This window comes from Mesoplodon mirus (assembly GCF_964341445.2).
Source record: "Mesoplodon mirus genome assembly, chromosome: 12".
Lineage (NCBI taxonomy): Eukaryota > Metazoa > Chordata > Mammalia > Artiodactyla > Ziphiidae > Mesoplodon > Mesoplodon mirus.
The window spans coordinates 71,523,183-71,536,037 of NC_138988.1; the positions used below are offsets into that span (position 1 = coordinate 71,523,183).

At 40.6% G+C, this 12,855-nt stretch overlaps 1 protein-coding gene across 1 annotated transcript in view; it reads left to right on the forward strand.

Annotated features, from left to right (window-relative positions):
• Positions 1 to 12,855, forward strand: part of DNAH8 (dynein axonemal heavy chain 8) — a 328,140-nt gene that overhangs the window by 277,807 nt on the left and 37,478 nt on the right. Inside the window, exons 86-87 of the mRNA XM_082637824.1 lie at positions 7,211 to 7,327; positions 9,178 to 9,279. Of these exons, the coding sequence (XP_082493950.1) occupies positions 7,211 to 7,327; positions 9,178 to 9,279 (219 nt within the window). The remainder of the gene's footprint in view (positions 1 to 7,210; positions 7,328 to 9,177; positions 9,280 to 12,855) is intronic.

Here is a 12,855-nt window from a genome sequence, read left to right on the forward strand (position 1 = left end):
TTTATCAAAGATAAGGTGGGTTTATCTCTGGGTTTTCTATCCTGTTCCATTGATCTATATTTCTATTTTTGTGCCAGTACCATACTGTCTTGATTACTGTAGCTTTGTAGTATAGTCTGAAGTCAGGGAGCCTGAATCCTCCAGCTCTGTTTTTCTTTCTCAAGATTGCTTTGGCTATTTGGGGTCTTTTGTGTTTCCATACAAATTGTGAAATTCTTTGTTCTAGTTCTGTGAAAAATGCCATTGGTAGTTTGATAGGGATTGCATTGAATCTGTAGATTGCTTTGGGTAGTATAGTCATTTTCACAATGTTGATTCTTCCAATCCAAGAACATGGTGTATCTCTCCATCTGTTTGTATCATCTAATTTCTTTCATCAGTGTCTTATAGTTTTCTGCATACAAGTCTTTTCCTGATTTGTTAATCGATGAATTGATTCCTCCAAATTTACCTGGATATCCCTTGCTTTATACAAACACGATGTATATACTTTTGTCCGTGCAGAGATTGAAAAAAAGAAGAGGGAGTTGGTTCATGTCACATAATATGAAGCTTCTGGGCTGGGGAGAGTGTTGCCGAAACTTGGCCCCTGTTCACCCTTCTGAGTAGAAATGTGGAGACAGAGTCTTGGGTGGAGTAGAAAAGAATAGCTTTATTGCTTTGTCAGGCAGAGGGGACCACAGCAGGCTAATGCCCTCAAAACTGTGTGTACCATCCTGGAGGGGGTAGTGAGGAGTCTTATAATGTTCAAGGAACAGGGCGTGGTCAGCTCGTGTGCATTCTTCTGATTGGTTTGTGGTGAGGTAATTGGGAGTCAGCATCATCAATCGTTTGGTTCCAGCTGGTCCGGGGTCTATGTGCTTGTGGGCAGCATACAGTTAACTTCTTCCACCTTGTGGGGGTTTCAGTATCTATGAGACAGTTCAAAGGACACAGCTCAGAATATTATCTATAGTCCTTGAGGAAGAACTAAAGGTCCTTGACTTTGTTTAATGACTAAAGTATTATTATTTGGTCTTGTTTTTTCTTTTCTTTTTGTATTTTCTCACCTCTCTGATTAAATTTATTCTTTGACTGAAGTTTTTCTACAGACAATAGGCAGGCGGAGGACATGGGTGGGAGGTTCTATCCTGGGAAGTCCTCAGAGGTTCCTGCTCGGTTACAAGGGGTTCATGTTGGAATCCATAACACATGAGAATGCAAGACCTAGTGGTAAAATAGCCAACCCCTGCCTGCCCTCCAATGTGTTTCTCTTACTGAATCAAAGTTTGGCATCATGCCATCAACTCACCCCAGCTCAAGAGCATCACGTGTTATGCGGACCCTACTCTTGTTGCAGAGGACAAAATGAGCATCCCTCCTCTCCTATAAGAAGGGGAAGTAGATTTGGCTGGTCAAGGACAACTTTCTTGGGTAGAAGAATGGTGGAGGGTGTCTTGGGATGGGAGCAGGATTACCCAGTAGAAGTGGGTGCGCTACCATGGGAACCTGCATAGTTGCACCAGCCACTTCTGCACTAAGCTCTGCTTGCTTCCTACTCCCCCTGGCTTCCCTCCCCTCTCCTCCAGGAACTTGACATCCACATTGGCCAGGAGGTTACTGCAGCAGCGGCTGCTCTCGCTGCAGTCGGCTGATGTCTCTGCCTCGGCCAGCCAACCCTCCTGCCCTCCCCATGGGAGCCTTTCATCCCCAGCACCATGGGGCATGACTCTGCTTATTTGGCCACTACTTCCTGAGAACGTTTCCCGCATCCTCTTTTATTTATTTATTTATTTATTTATGGCTGTGTTGGGTCTTCGCTGCTGCTGCATGTGGGCCCTCTCTAGTTGCAGCAAGCGGGGCCCACTCTTCGCTGCAGTGTGTGGGCCTCTCACTGCAGCAGCTTCTATTGTTGCTGAGCATGGGCTCTAGGCGCGTGGGTTTCAGCAGCTGTGGCACATGAGCTCAGTAGTTGTGGCTCACGGGCTCTAGAGTGCGGGCTCAGTAATTGTGGCTCATGGGCCCAATTGCTCTGCAGCATGTGGGATCCTCCCAGACCAGGGCTCGAACCCATGTCTCTGCATTGGCAGGTGGATTCTCAACCGCTGCACCACCAGGGAAGTCCTCCCGCATCCTCTTGAAGATGACTCTAGGGGGAAACTTCCCTCTGGCCTCAATATTCACTCTCTACATTTTGCCAGAAACTCCAGGTAGCACTGTTCTGGCCTTCAGAGCAAGCCCACACTCACCCTTCAGGATTTTAATTTTAAATATATACCTTCCTCCAAAGTCTTGGTCTTCTGACATTCAACAATTCTTCTTCAACAATTCCATCTGTAGTCTCCTCCCAACACCTCCTGCAGGTCACAATAACGTTTCCTGTTTTGTTCCTATTGATAGTCCATATACTGCCCCTTGTAGTGCAGCACATTGGACCCATAAGCATCTTAAGCAGTGGTCCTCAGCCATTGCCTGGGCCCCAGAATCCCCTGGAGGAGGCATCGGGGTGAAGAGCTCAGACATTTTAAAAACTTCCCAAGTGATTCTAATATGCAGTGAGAGTGGAGAATAACTCCCAAAGAGCCACTGCCCTTAAGGGAGGAGTCTTCAGTCATTTTTATGACCTTTACATGGTTTGGATATTTCTCCCCCTCACCCACATTGAAGCCCACATTTGGGACTTTTCTTATGGCTTATACACAGCTTTGTGAGGTTTACTGCAAGAATCTTTGATTAGGAGTTCTAAGGGCCTGCAATGGCAGTTGCAAACTTGGAAACTTTACCATGGCTCTTAAAATATTTGTTTAATATTTAATAAAAATGGCCATATCTATGGGGCTCAGAGAGTACCACTGTTAACAGTTCCTCATTCAGAAAAGTGTTTACTTCTCTGACATTTTTTTTTTTTTTCGGTATGCGGATCTCTCACCACTGTGGCCTCTCCCGTTGCGGAGCACAGGCTCCGGACGCGCAGGCTCAGCGGCCATGGCTCACGGGCCCAGCCGCTTGGCGGCATGTGGGACCTTCCCAGACCGGGGCATGAACTCGTGTCCCCTGCATCGGCAGGCGGACTCCCAACCACTGCGCCACCAGGGAAGCCCGTCTGACATATTTTTTAGGTTTAAGCCTTGACAAACACTCCCTTCAAATTTGATACTGTTTATAACAGTTCTCCCTTTGGGGAGGTGTGATTATAAAGTTCTTAGTGCAAATCTCTTCAAAATAATTACAGTAACATGATACAGATTTTTAAAAAGATCTTTTACACGTACCTCTGTAGTGTTTCCCAGTGGTTCTGACCATTTCTGTTAATTGTTTTTACCTATTCAAGTTTCCCTTATATTGTCTAGTATAGATTGCATTTTTCATCTTATGTTAACTCCAATTATTAAATAAATAGGGTGTGATGCTCCAAAGAGAGCTTTGTTTTGAAGATGGGACTGAAGTGAATCTGCGCTGGACTGTGGGCGGTGTGGGGGGGGCGGATCATTGGACTGAGGTAGATTCTAACATGAAACTGGAAATAGCTTTGACATCATTAAAATGATGACTCCATTGAACAGCTTCTCTTTGGTGTTCTAAGGAGTAATCCAAGTTTTCCATATTTCACTAGTAGTTGTGTTTTATATATTCTTTGGAATAAAAAGAAGGAAGCTTATTGGTTCAATCTAGTAGGGAGTAGACTAGTCTTCCTAAGATCATCACTCTCCAACTTAATAATGGATAATAACTCCCTTCTGTTGAGTCAGGTTTTAGCTTTCTCCTGACATCAAATCTGTCTATGTTTCATCCCTGAATCATCACGTGGGGATGTAGTTCCAGCTACTCACCAGAGGTTGTCCTCTGCTGCGGTGGCACAGTCCTGCAGCCTCCTTCTGGATGAATCGTGAACTTTGCATTCCTGTCTTGCTCTGGACCTTTGCTAAGCCCGGGATTCTTTTCTCCCTTCTTTTCAAAGACCAGCTTCAGTTTCATTCTTCCCAGGAGCCCTTGATTGAATGTCTTCTTCAAGCTTATCATCTGTGAAATTTTGACAGTTAATTATATTTAGTACCATGTTGTCCTTTCCTGTTTTGTCTGATTTTCTCAACTAGATTAAAACTTCTTGAAAATACACTTATTCTAATATTTTTCTATTATTGGACTCATCCTAATATTTTTCTAAACATAAGACTCATCCTGTAGTTTCAAAAATACTAATTGGATTGGAGAGATTCAATATGCCAAATATTCCAAATTCTAGCAAAGTCCTCTGTTTCTGAGCTTCCAAATGAGGTCTTAGGCCCCAGTGGTTTGAGTCTACCCTGATATTATTCCAAGATGATACTTAGTGGTTGTTTTTTTCTTTATTGTCACTTACAGGGGTCAGTGAGTAAAAAAAACAAAAAAAAAACAGAAAAAACAATAGCAAGAAAGTGAAATGACCTCATTAGTGAAAGAAAAGACACCACATTTTGTCTTTTTTTCTAAAAGGAGTTAAACAGTTTATGACTCTAGTGAACCAACCTAAAAACTGAACATTTTAAATAAAAATTGATCATAACATAAAATGAAGCAAACCTCAGCATTAGGGCAATTTTCAAAGATCACATTTTAAGGAGCAACTGAATTGCAATTGCTCAGTGCATGTAAATGGGAGTGTTTCCACGGAGCCAATTTAAGCAGCTTCAGTAATTGGAAAGAAAGAATTGTTCTTCATTCAGTCTCCTGCCTAATTGAACAGTAAATTTTAAAAACTAAGTCAAAACAGGTAAAACTGTTTTAGAGTTGATTCTCTTTTTTTAAACAATGGGAAAACATTTGTGTTTGGTTCATAAGTGGTTAGCATTCTTCTCTTTGAAGCCCTCAAGGTGGAAGAAATCCCAGAGCCTCAAGTGTTAGCTGAACGCATTTTCATGTTAGTACCCCATAGACCCTCCAGGCCCCCCTTGCTCCTAGAGCAACCTGGAGGAGGCTCACCTCAGTGCTTATTGGGACCCACGCAAGAGATTCAAAACCACACATCAGCTTCCTAATTGACCCTCCGGAGAGCGAGAGAGAGTGTCTTTCATGCTGATAATAATCAACTCACATGTTTGTTTATTAGACAACCATGATCCTTCTCCCGAGGCGCAGGTACAAAAATGGGAGATATGTCTCCTCCTGTCAAGGCCTCCTCCCGACCCCGTGGCTCCTCCTCATCTTCTCTGTGTTCAAGGTGGAAGACGGTTCTTCACAGCTCCTGAGTTTACAAACCTCTCTAGTTTAAGTTCTGACTAGGACAAACTCTGAATACCTGTTCTGAACTCTAAGTCCAAATTCCTGGGAGAAGGGATATTGCTGGGTCTTCTTAGGCTGGTTGTTCACCTTTGGTCTAATTAGCTAAGGAGTGGGAGTCACACCATGCAAATGTCTAACACCTGACAGCCTAACCTAAAGAAGAACAGCTCTAGAAATAACGCTAGTAGTTGACATTTTTTGTTTTTTGTTTTTGTCTTTGTTTTTTTGCGGTACACGGGCCTCTCACTGATGTGGCCTCTCCTGTTGCGGAGCACAGGCTCCGGACGCACAGGCTCTGCAGCCATGGCTCACGGGCCCAGCCGCTCCACGGCATGTGGGATCCTCCCAGACCGGGGCACGAACCCACGTCCCCTGCATCGGCAGGCGGACTCTCAACCACTGCGCCACCAGGGAAGCCCAGTAGTTGACATTTTTAAGGGTTGTTTGCCCTCAGTCTGACCTCCCAGGGTGGACATCTGGACCCAAATTAATTTTTAAGTTTTATTTAATATCTTAAAAGAGGACTTCCTGGTGGTGCAGTGGTTAAGAATCCGCCTGCGAATGCAGGGGACATGGGTTTGAGCCCTGGTCCAGGAAGATCCCGCATGCCGTGGAGCAACGAAGCCCATGCGCCACAATACTGAGCCTGTGCTTTAGAGCCTGAGCTCCACAACAAGAGAAGCCACCACAATGAGAAGCCCATGCACTGCAAGGAAGAAGAGTAGTCCCTGCTCACTGCAACTAAAGGAAGACCATGTGCAGCAATGAAGACCCAACGCAGCCAAAAATAAATACATAAAATAAATAAATTTATATAAAAAAATCTTAAAAACATATCCAAAAAAAATCAGTAATTAAAGCTTCCCACTTTCTCAATTTCTTTTCTGACTTGTTCATGAATTTGTGCAAACTGCAATTCATTTGGATTCCTTTGAATGGTAGTGTTATTCAAGATCTAAAGCATGGAACAGCTGCAAGAAGAAGTATTGGAATGGCTTGTGAAAACAATGTGTGCGTGTGTGTGTGTGTGTGTGTGTGTGTGTGTGTTGGGTTAGGGAAGGCAAAAGAGAGAAAAGTTAGTATACATTTAGAGTTAGAGAAGTAGAATTACATCTTCCCATAGATGTATTAGAATTTTCCTCTCCATATGGAGAGGCACTAGGGTCAAAGGTCTAGGAGCTAACCTGAATAAATAATTGGACCTTTCTTAGAGAGACTGATTGTGTGCTGAGGCAGGGAAAGCTGGTGGTATGGTAATGTTTGAGTTAATCCGTGTTGTTTACTAGGTGATGACGGCCTGGAAATATCAGTTCTAACACTTACATACCTTTAAAATGGTCTCCAGAGTATCAAAGCAATTGAGTCATTTGGCCTGAGCCCCATTTGATTATTTATGAGTAATTTGGCGATTTGAAACAGCCACTGTTTCACAGGAGAGAACAAATGAGGGCAATATGAATGTTTTAAGAGAGAGGTGTCATGTTTTACCATAGAAAATGTTTAGTTTTCAAAATCTGAAACTGCAAGATTACAAAGTGAAACTAGCAGGAAGTCTAAATGCCCTTGAGTGCTTAAGTCATTCACCTTAAAAAACTAAAATTCAAACCCTTGCATTTAACATTTGAAACTTTCAACAGTCCAGTTTAGAATAAATTAATTCATTCAACAGATATTTATTGAGCACCTACTGCACTTTTTGAGTTGACAATGGAGACCTACACTTTTTAAACCCAAGAACTCCAATTTGGCAAATATTTGGAGATTTGCTCTTGTAAGCCTTCTAAAGCCAAGGAGTAATATCTCTGATTGTTACTATATCCAAAATCGTATACTGTTCTTTTATGATGTCAACTTATTTCAATATCATACCTTAATTTTACTGTACTTTATGTTTTAATAATAAAAACAGGTATCAGCTGCAATACAATTTAAAACTCTCGCTCAATACTTACTTTTCTCTATTGTTTTTAAGGAGCGACGCAAATTTGGTCCCTTAGGATGGAATATTCCTTATGAATTCAATTCTGCTGACTTTTCAGCCAGCGTTCAGTTTATTCAGAATCACCTTGATGAATGCGATATTAAGAAAGTGAGTGAAATTGCTTCTTTTTTCTGTCTTCATTGCCATCCTTAAATCAAAGTTCTACAGACATTCCCAGTCTGGGATATGCAGTGGCCCTGCTGAGGTTCCCCCCAGCTCTCCCAAAGGGGACCAATCATTCCAATCACCTGTTTACTGGTCCAGCCATTTCCACTCACACCCCTACTGCCCATAGGAGCGCACTGGGACTCTCCATCTCACACTTGTGTCCCCCTCCACCCCATCTCTCTCTCTCCTGAGCACATGCACAACAGAGGCAGAGCCCTGACAAAGGAACTCATTGTGTTGAGAAACACCACAGCCTTCTTCATGTCACATCCAAGTGCCACAGTGCACTTCAAGAGAATATATACCTTAAATCAGACTTTTCTTCCTTTATCTCACTCATGCTTCCTCAGAATCCTCAGAAATGAAAATATCTCCCAGCCCATGTAAAAGTTCTTTTGTACCTTAAGTCACATCTTAACAGACGCTTAAGCTTATGCAGATAAATAGCAATGATTTGAATAATGGTCACTGATCCTTGTGTAACACTTCACAGTTTTCAAAGTGCTCGCATGTGCAGGGTCTCATTTTTATTTTCACAACTCTGTGAGGTAGATACCCAAGGTGTTACTATGATCCCCATTTTACTGATGAGGTACTAGACAAGAGAAGACAAGGGACTTCCTCAAGGTCACCGAGCTAAGAACACAAACCCAGTTGTCCTTTCACACAAGTGTTGCAAGGAGTTGGAAATCTGTTTTTTCCATGATCTTGAGGAATTTTATGAGCCTCTCAGAGCCTGTTTCCTCATCTATAAAATGGCCATGGTTTCTGTGAAGAATAAATGAGTTAGCATTTGTGAAAGCACAGTGTATGGTACATAATCAGGGCTCAATAAATACAAATTTCCTATCATTTCTCCCTCTCTTCCTTCTCATAGTAGATCTCGAAGATAATCATACATCTGCAGTATCAGTATGATGACAATGAACCATGATGAATTATTATCTGGGAAGGGGGAAAATTTAGAATCAAACCATAATTTTTCTTAGAAATTACAAAGGGATATTAAATTGAGTAGGACATTTTGATGAAAAATTATATCATATGGGTTCATATTCTGGGACTGTTTATCATTTTGGTATATACAAATGACAGTTACCTTGAAATAGTTGCTTTGAAAGGCAATGAAGCTGAAAAATAAAATTTTAACCAAGAGAAAGTAAATAAAACTTAAGCATCCTTACTTCTCCTACCCCAAATGTATTGAAGCATTTTTTAAAATAAAAAACTATTAATATCTGAAATGTATTGCTAGTGTAATATTGCTATGGAAATTAATAAATATTTTGATGTAGTCATAGCTCACATAATGAAACAGGAAAGGATTGCATTGTAGAAAAATCTTGTGAATAAAGTTCTAGTTGTTCTTATACTGTTTCAGAAAATATATTACTAAGAAAGCAGATTAAAGCATTGATTACTTGATTTTTCTCCTTTCTTCACTAAACGTGACTTTTTTCTTCTCTAACAGCTTAGCATTACTATAATAAGTATTACAGGTAATTACATCCACAGATTGAAAAATAGTCTACTTTTCCCCCTATTTAAAATAATCAATGAGCAATATATTCACCAACGTTTAGTACTGTAGATTTTTCTTTGGTGAACAAACCATAGCAGTTCCAGTCATGTAAGAGCAAAAGAGTTATTAACATAAGATAATGAGTAATTTTAAATGCAGTCTAGCTAGTGCTTCCTTTTCCAGACCTTTCTTTTAGAGGAAGATCCAAAATGTTTAGACCTATTTGTTTGGGTTGACAATGAATAATTCTTTTCTGTTTTTAATAAAGGGCGTGTCGTGGAGTACTGTTCGGTACATGATCGGAGAAGTACAATATGGGGGCAGAGTCACGGACGACTTTGATAAACGTCTGCTTAATTGCTTTGCTAAAGTAAGTCAGTTTAGAAAAAAAAAGCATGGATGTACATCTCATTGCATTTTCCTATTAAACAAGAATATTTTTTGTTTGTAGCAGGTAAGCCAAACTTAAAGGGAAAAAAATATATAGAGCAGAGCTGCTGAAAAGAATCAGCCAACCAAACCAAAACCAAACCAACTAACAATCTACTTGTGGTCCAGGACAGAACAAAGGTCAACTCTCAATGGTCTATGAATCTTCTCCTGTATAGATTAGCTGCTCATGTCCACGGTCTCTCCCCACTTCCCCTCCTATAAAAATACTGGACATAATATCTCTGCCTTTTCCTCTGATTGCAAGTCTTCAGGGCAATTTGAAGCCCCAAGATAAGTGATCGGAGAATGAGCCAAAATTTGAGTTTTCTCATCTCTTTCCATTAGGACAGACAAATTGATGAAGTGTTCATTTTTTTCTCTGTTCCCAGTAAAATCTGCATATATCATGTGGGTAAACATTTTCTAGAGAATATTATTCTTAGCAATTCTGGCTTTCACATCAAGGGTGAATAGTATAAGTACATCTACCAGATTCAAGTTATTCCTAAAACTTTTACACGTTAAAAGAAGCAAAATACATTACCTGAGCAGAAAAAAATCAGATATAGGAGTATTTTACGGTTATCTGAGTTCTTTATATTAGGCTCTAAGTTGTTAATTCTTTGATTTTTTTCCCTTTTAACAAAATTAAGACCTCAACAACAAGGCATAAGCTTTGAGGGTATTTTGGTAAACTGGAGGTTGACCAGAAATCTGAATTTTTTTTCAACCCTTACTAATATTTGCAAGTTTTTCTTAAAGCTGAATGTGGAGAAAGGTGGATGATAAGTGTTGGTAAGGATGTGTGGAGGCAGATCTGGTACAGATCTCTGGGGAAGCAAATGGGCAAAACTTACTGAAACTAAGTATCCTAGGTAAACATCCCAGAACATTTCTAGAAAAAGCCCACATATGGATATGTATAAAAATGTCATGGCAATATTGTGTGTGGAGCTGCAGGTGACCATTATAGGTTGGGTTCTCCAGAAACAGACTCTGAGATGGAGATCTGCTTGTGGGTCATCCCTTCCCCCAGGGCATGATCTTGGTTGAGGCGGCTCCCTTCTGCCAGGGCAATTCCTGGGAGGGACAATGTTGTGAGCCCTCAGTAGCCAGTACTCCAGACAGCTGGGGGAGCGAGTGCCTAGGTCCTGGAGAAGGATCTGGTAGCGTATTACAGCATCCACTGTGAGACCAAATAAGTCTAAAAGAATAGATAAGAAGCCTAAGAGAATAGATAAGCAGTAGTGGGTGAGCACATGTAATACTATTGCACACCCTTCAAGGGTGCAATCTGATGGCACTTAGTCATATGAAGCATGTATGGGGACTTCCCTGGCAGTCCAGTGGCTAAAATTCCACGCTTCTACTGCAGGGTGGGTGCAGGTTTGATCCCTGGTCGGGGAACTAAGATCCCACATGCCGTGCAGCGTGGCCAAACTAAGATTAAAAAAAAAAAAAAGAAGTGTGTATGATACGACTACCCTCTGAACCAGAATCCCACTCTTGAGTGTATCCAACTCTTGAGTGTATGTCCCAGAGGAATTCTCAGACAAGTCTGTGGACATGTACAAAGATATTATTCATAGTATTGTTTGGGATAGTGGGAAGTTGAAAGCAACCTGGGAGTCTGTCACAGAGGAATAGATGAGTTAAATGTTATAGATGCCTATCATGGAATACAATGCAGCACTTGGAAGAAATGATTCATATGACATCATGCATAGATCTTAGGAACACAGTGTTGAGCGCAGAGCTTTAAAAAATAAAATGAGATCTATAAAGTGGTACATGTATATTTCTCAAGGATAAATACACGAATTCAAGGACGTACATCAATATCTTTAAACAGAAACCCTCAAAGGGAAGGAGGCTGGGAGTGGATATCAGGGCTGAAGAGGGAAAAACTAAAATAAAAAGGGTCTAGAGTCATGAGAATAATAAAATGCAGGAGTATGATAAACTCACCTCTGTATCTGAGGTTCAAAAGAGAAGAAAAAAAAAAGATGTCTTAGTAAGCATACTTTGTGTTAGAATAACTGTACAAGTACCTAAAATTGGAGTTTTGGCACTGGAGACTATGAGAGGTGGTTAGATTCTGGATATATTGTACAGATACTACCAGCAGAATGCTGATGGGGAAGGAAGGGGCGGGTGGTTAAGGATCACTCCTAGTTTTGACCTAAGCAACTAGATGGAGAATGGGACTATTTACAGAGAAGGGAAAGAACTGCAGGGAAAAAATGAGTTTTATTGGCAGGGGGTAGAAATTAGGAATTCTGTTTTGATCATGTAAACTTTGAGATGCCTATTGGACACCCGAGTGCAGTTGTCTAAGACTGTAAGCTCCATAACGGCAGGCACTTTGCTTGTTTACATCACTGCCAAATTCCCAGCACCTGGAATGGAATCTTTCACATAGTAGGCGCTCAGTAAATATTTGTTGAATAAGAGAATGAATGAAGATAAAGAAGGCAGTTGGATTCACAGGTGTGGAGCTCAGGAGAGAGCTCAGGGCTGGAGAAAAAGATTTGGAATTTATACAGATGGCATTTAAAGTCAAGATATTAGATGAGATCATCATCTAAGAAGAAAGTGTAGAGAAAGGGAAGGGAAAAAAAAAGAAGCTAAGGACAAGGCCCTGAGTATTTTAATGTATTGAGAAAGAAGAAATGTCAACTGAGAGAGGTCAAGGAAGATGAGGAAAGGGAATTGACCTTTACTTAGTATTTGCTTAATAAATATAAAAAAAAATTTTAACCTACTTAAAAAAAAAGTAAGATAGCCCAGTATAGAAAAACATAAACATTCAGCTTAATAAGTTTCTTCAAATAGACATAGAATGTGAATGACTAGGGAGGCAAAGGCCTGTCCCCTGCTGCCACTTTACCCCGACCATGTTATCCAGAATTGCCTGAGTGAAAATCACTTCAATTGTAAACTGGTGCCTTCAAATGGGATCCTCTTTCCCTATGACTTTCAATTTGGGGCTTATCTTTGAACCCTTATTTGTTTTCTCTGTTCTCAGCATCTTATGGTATGTCTCCCTTAAAACCAATAATTATAGAACCTTATTCATTGTCCTTGGAGGATGACTGCTTATTTTTGTAGGGTACCTTCTAGAGTCTCCCAAAGTAATTCCATGTAGACTTCATACTCTGTATTTTGATTATACCAAAAACGTCCTCCAAATTTGGTGAAACTCAACTACTTTTGTGTTTTTGAGTCTAGCTATTTGTGGATTTACAATTTATACTTTTGTACTTTATAAATAAAGTAGTGGAAAAACAAGAGGAAACTTCATTTTCCTTTTATACACATATGTCATCTGGCAACACAAAACTCAGTGTGGCCATTTGTTGTCTGTGTGCTGAAGACCCCATGGCCTTTGCCCCCCTAGTCATCCACATCACTAAAAACCTAATCTTTATAAATAATGACCATAATCATAGCACTGTTTTTCTTTAATGACTTTCAACTGCTCCCCATTTTTAAATTTAAGCACTAGTCCTCA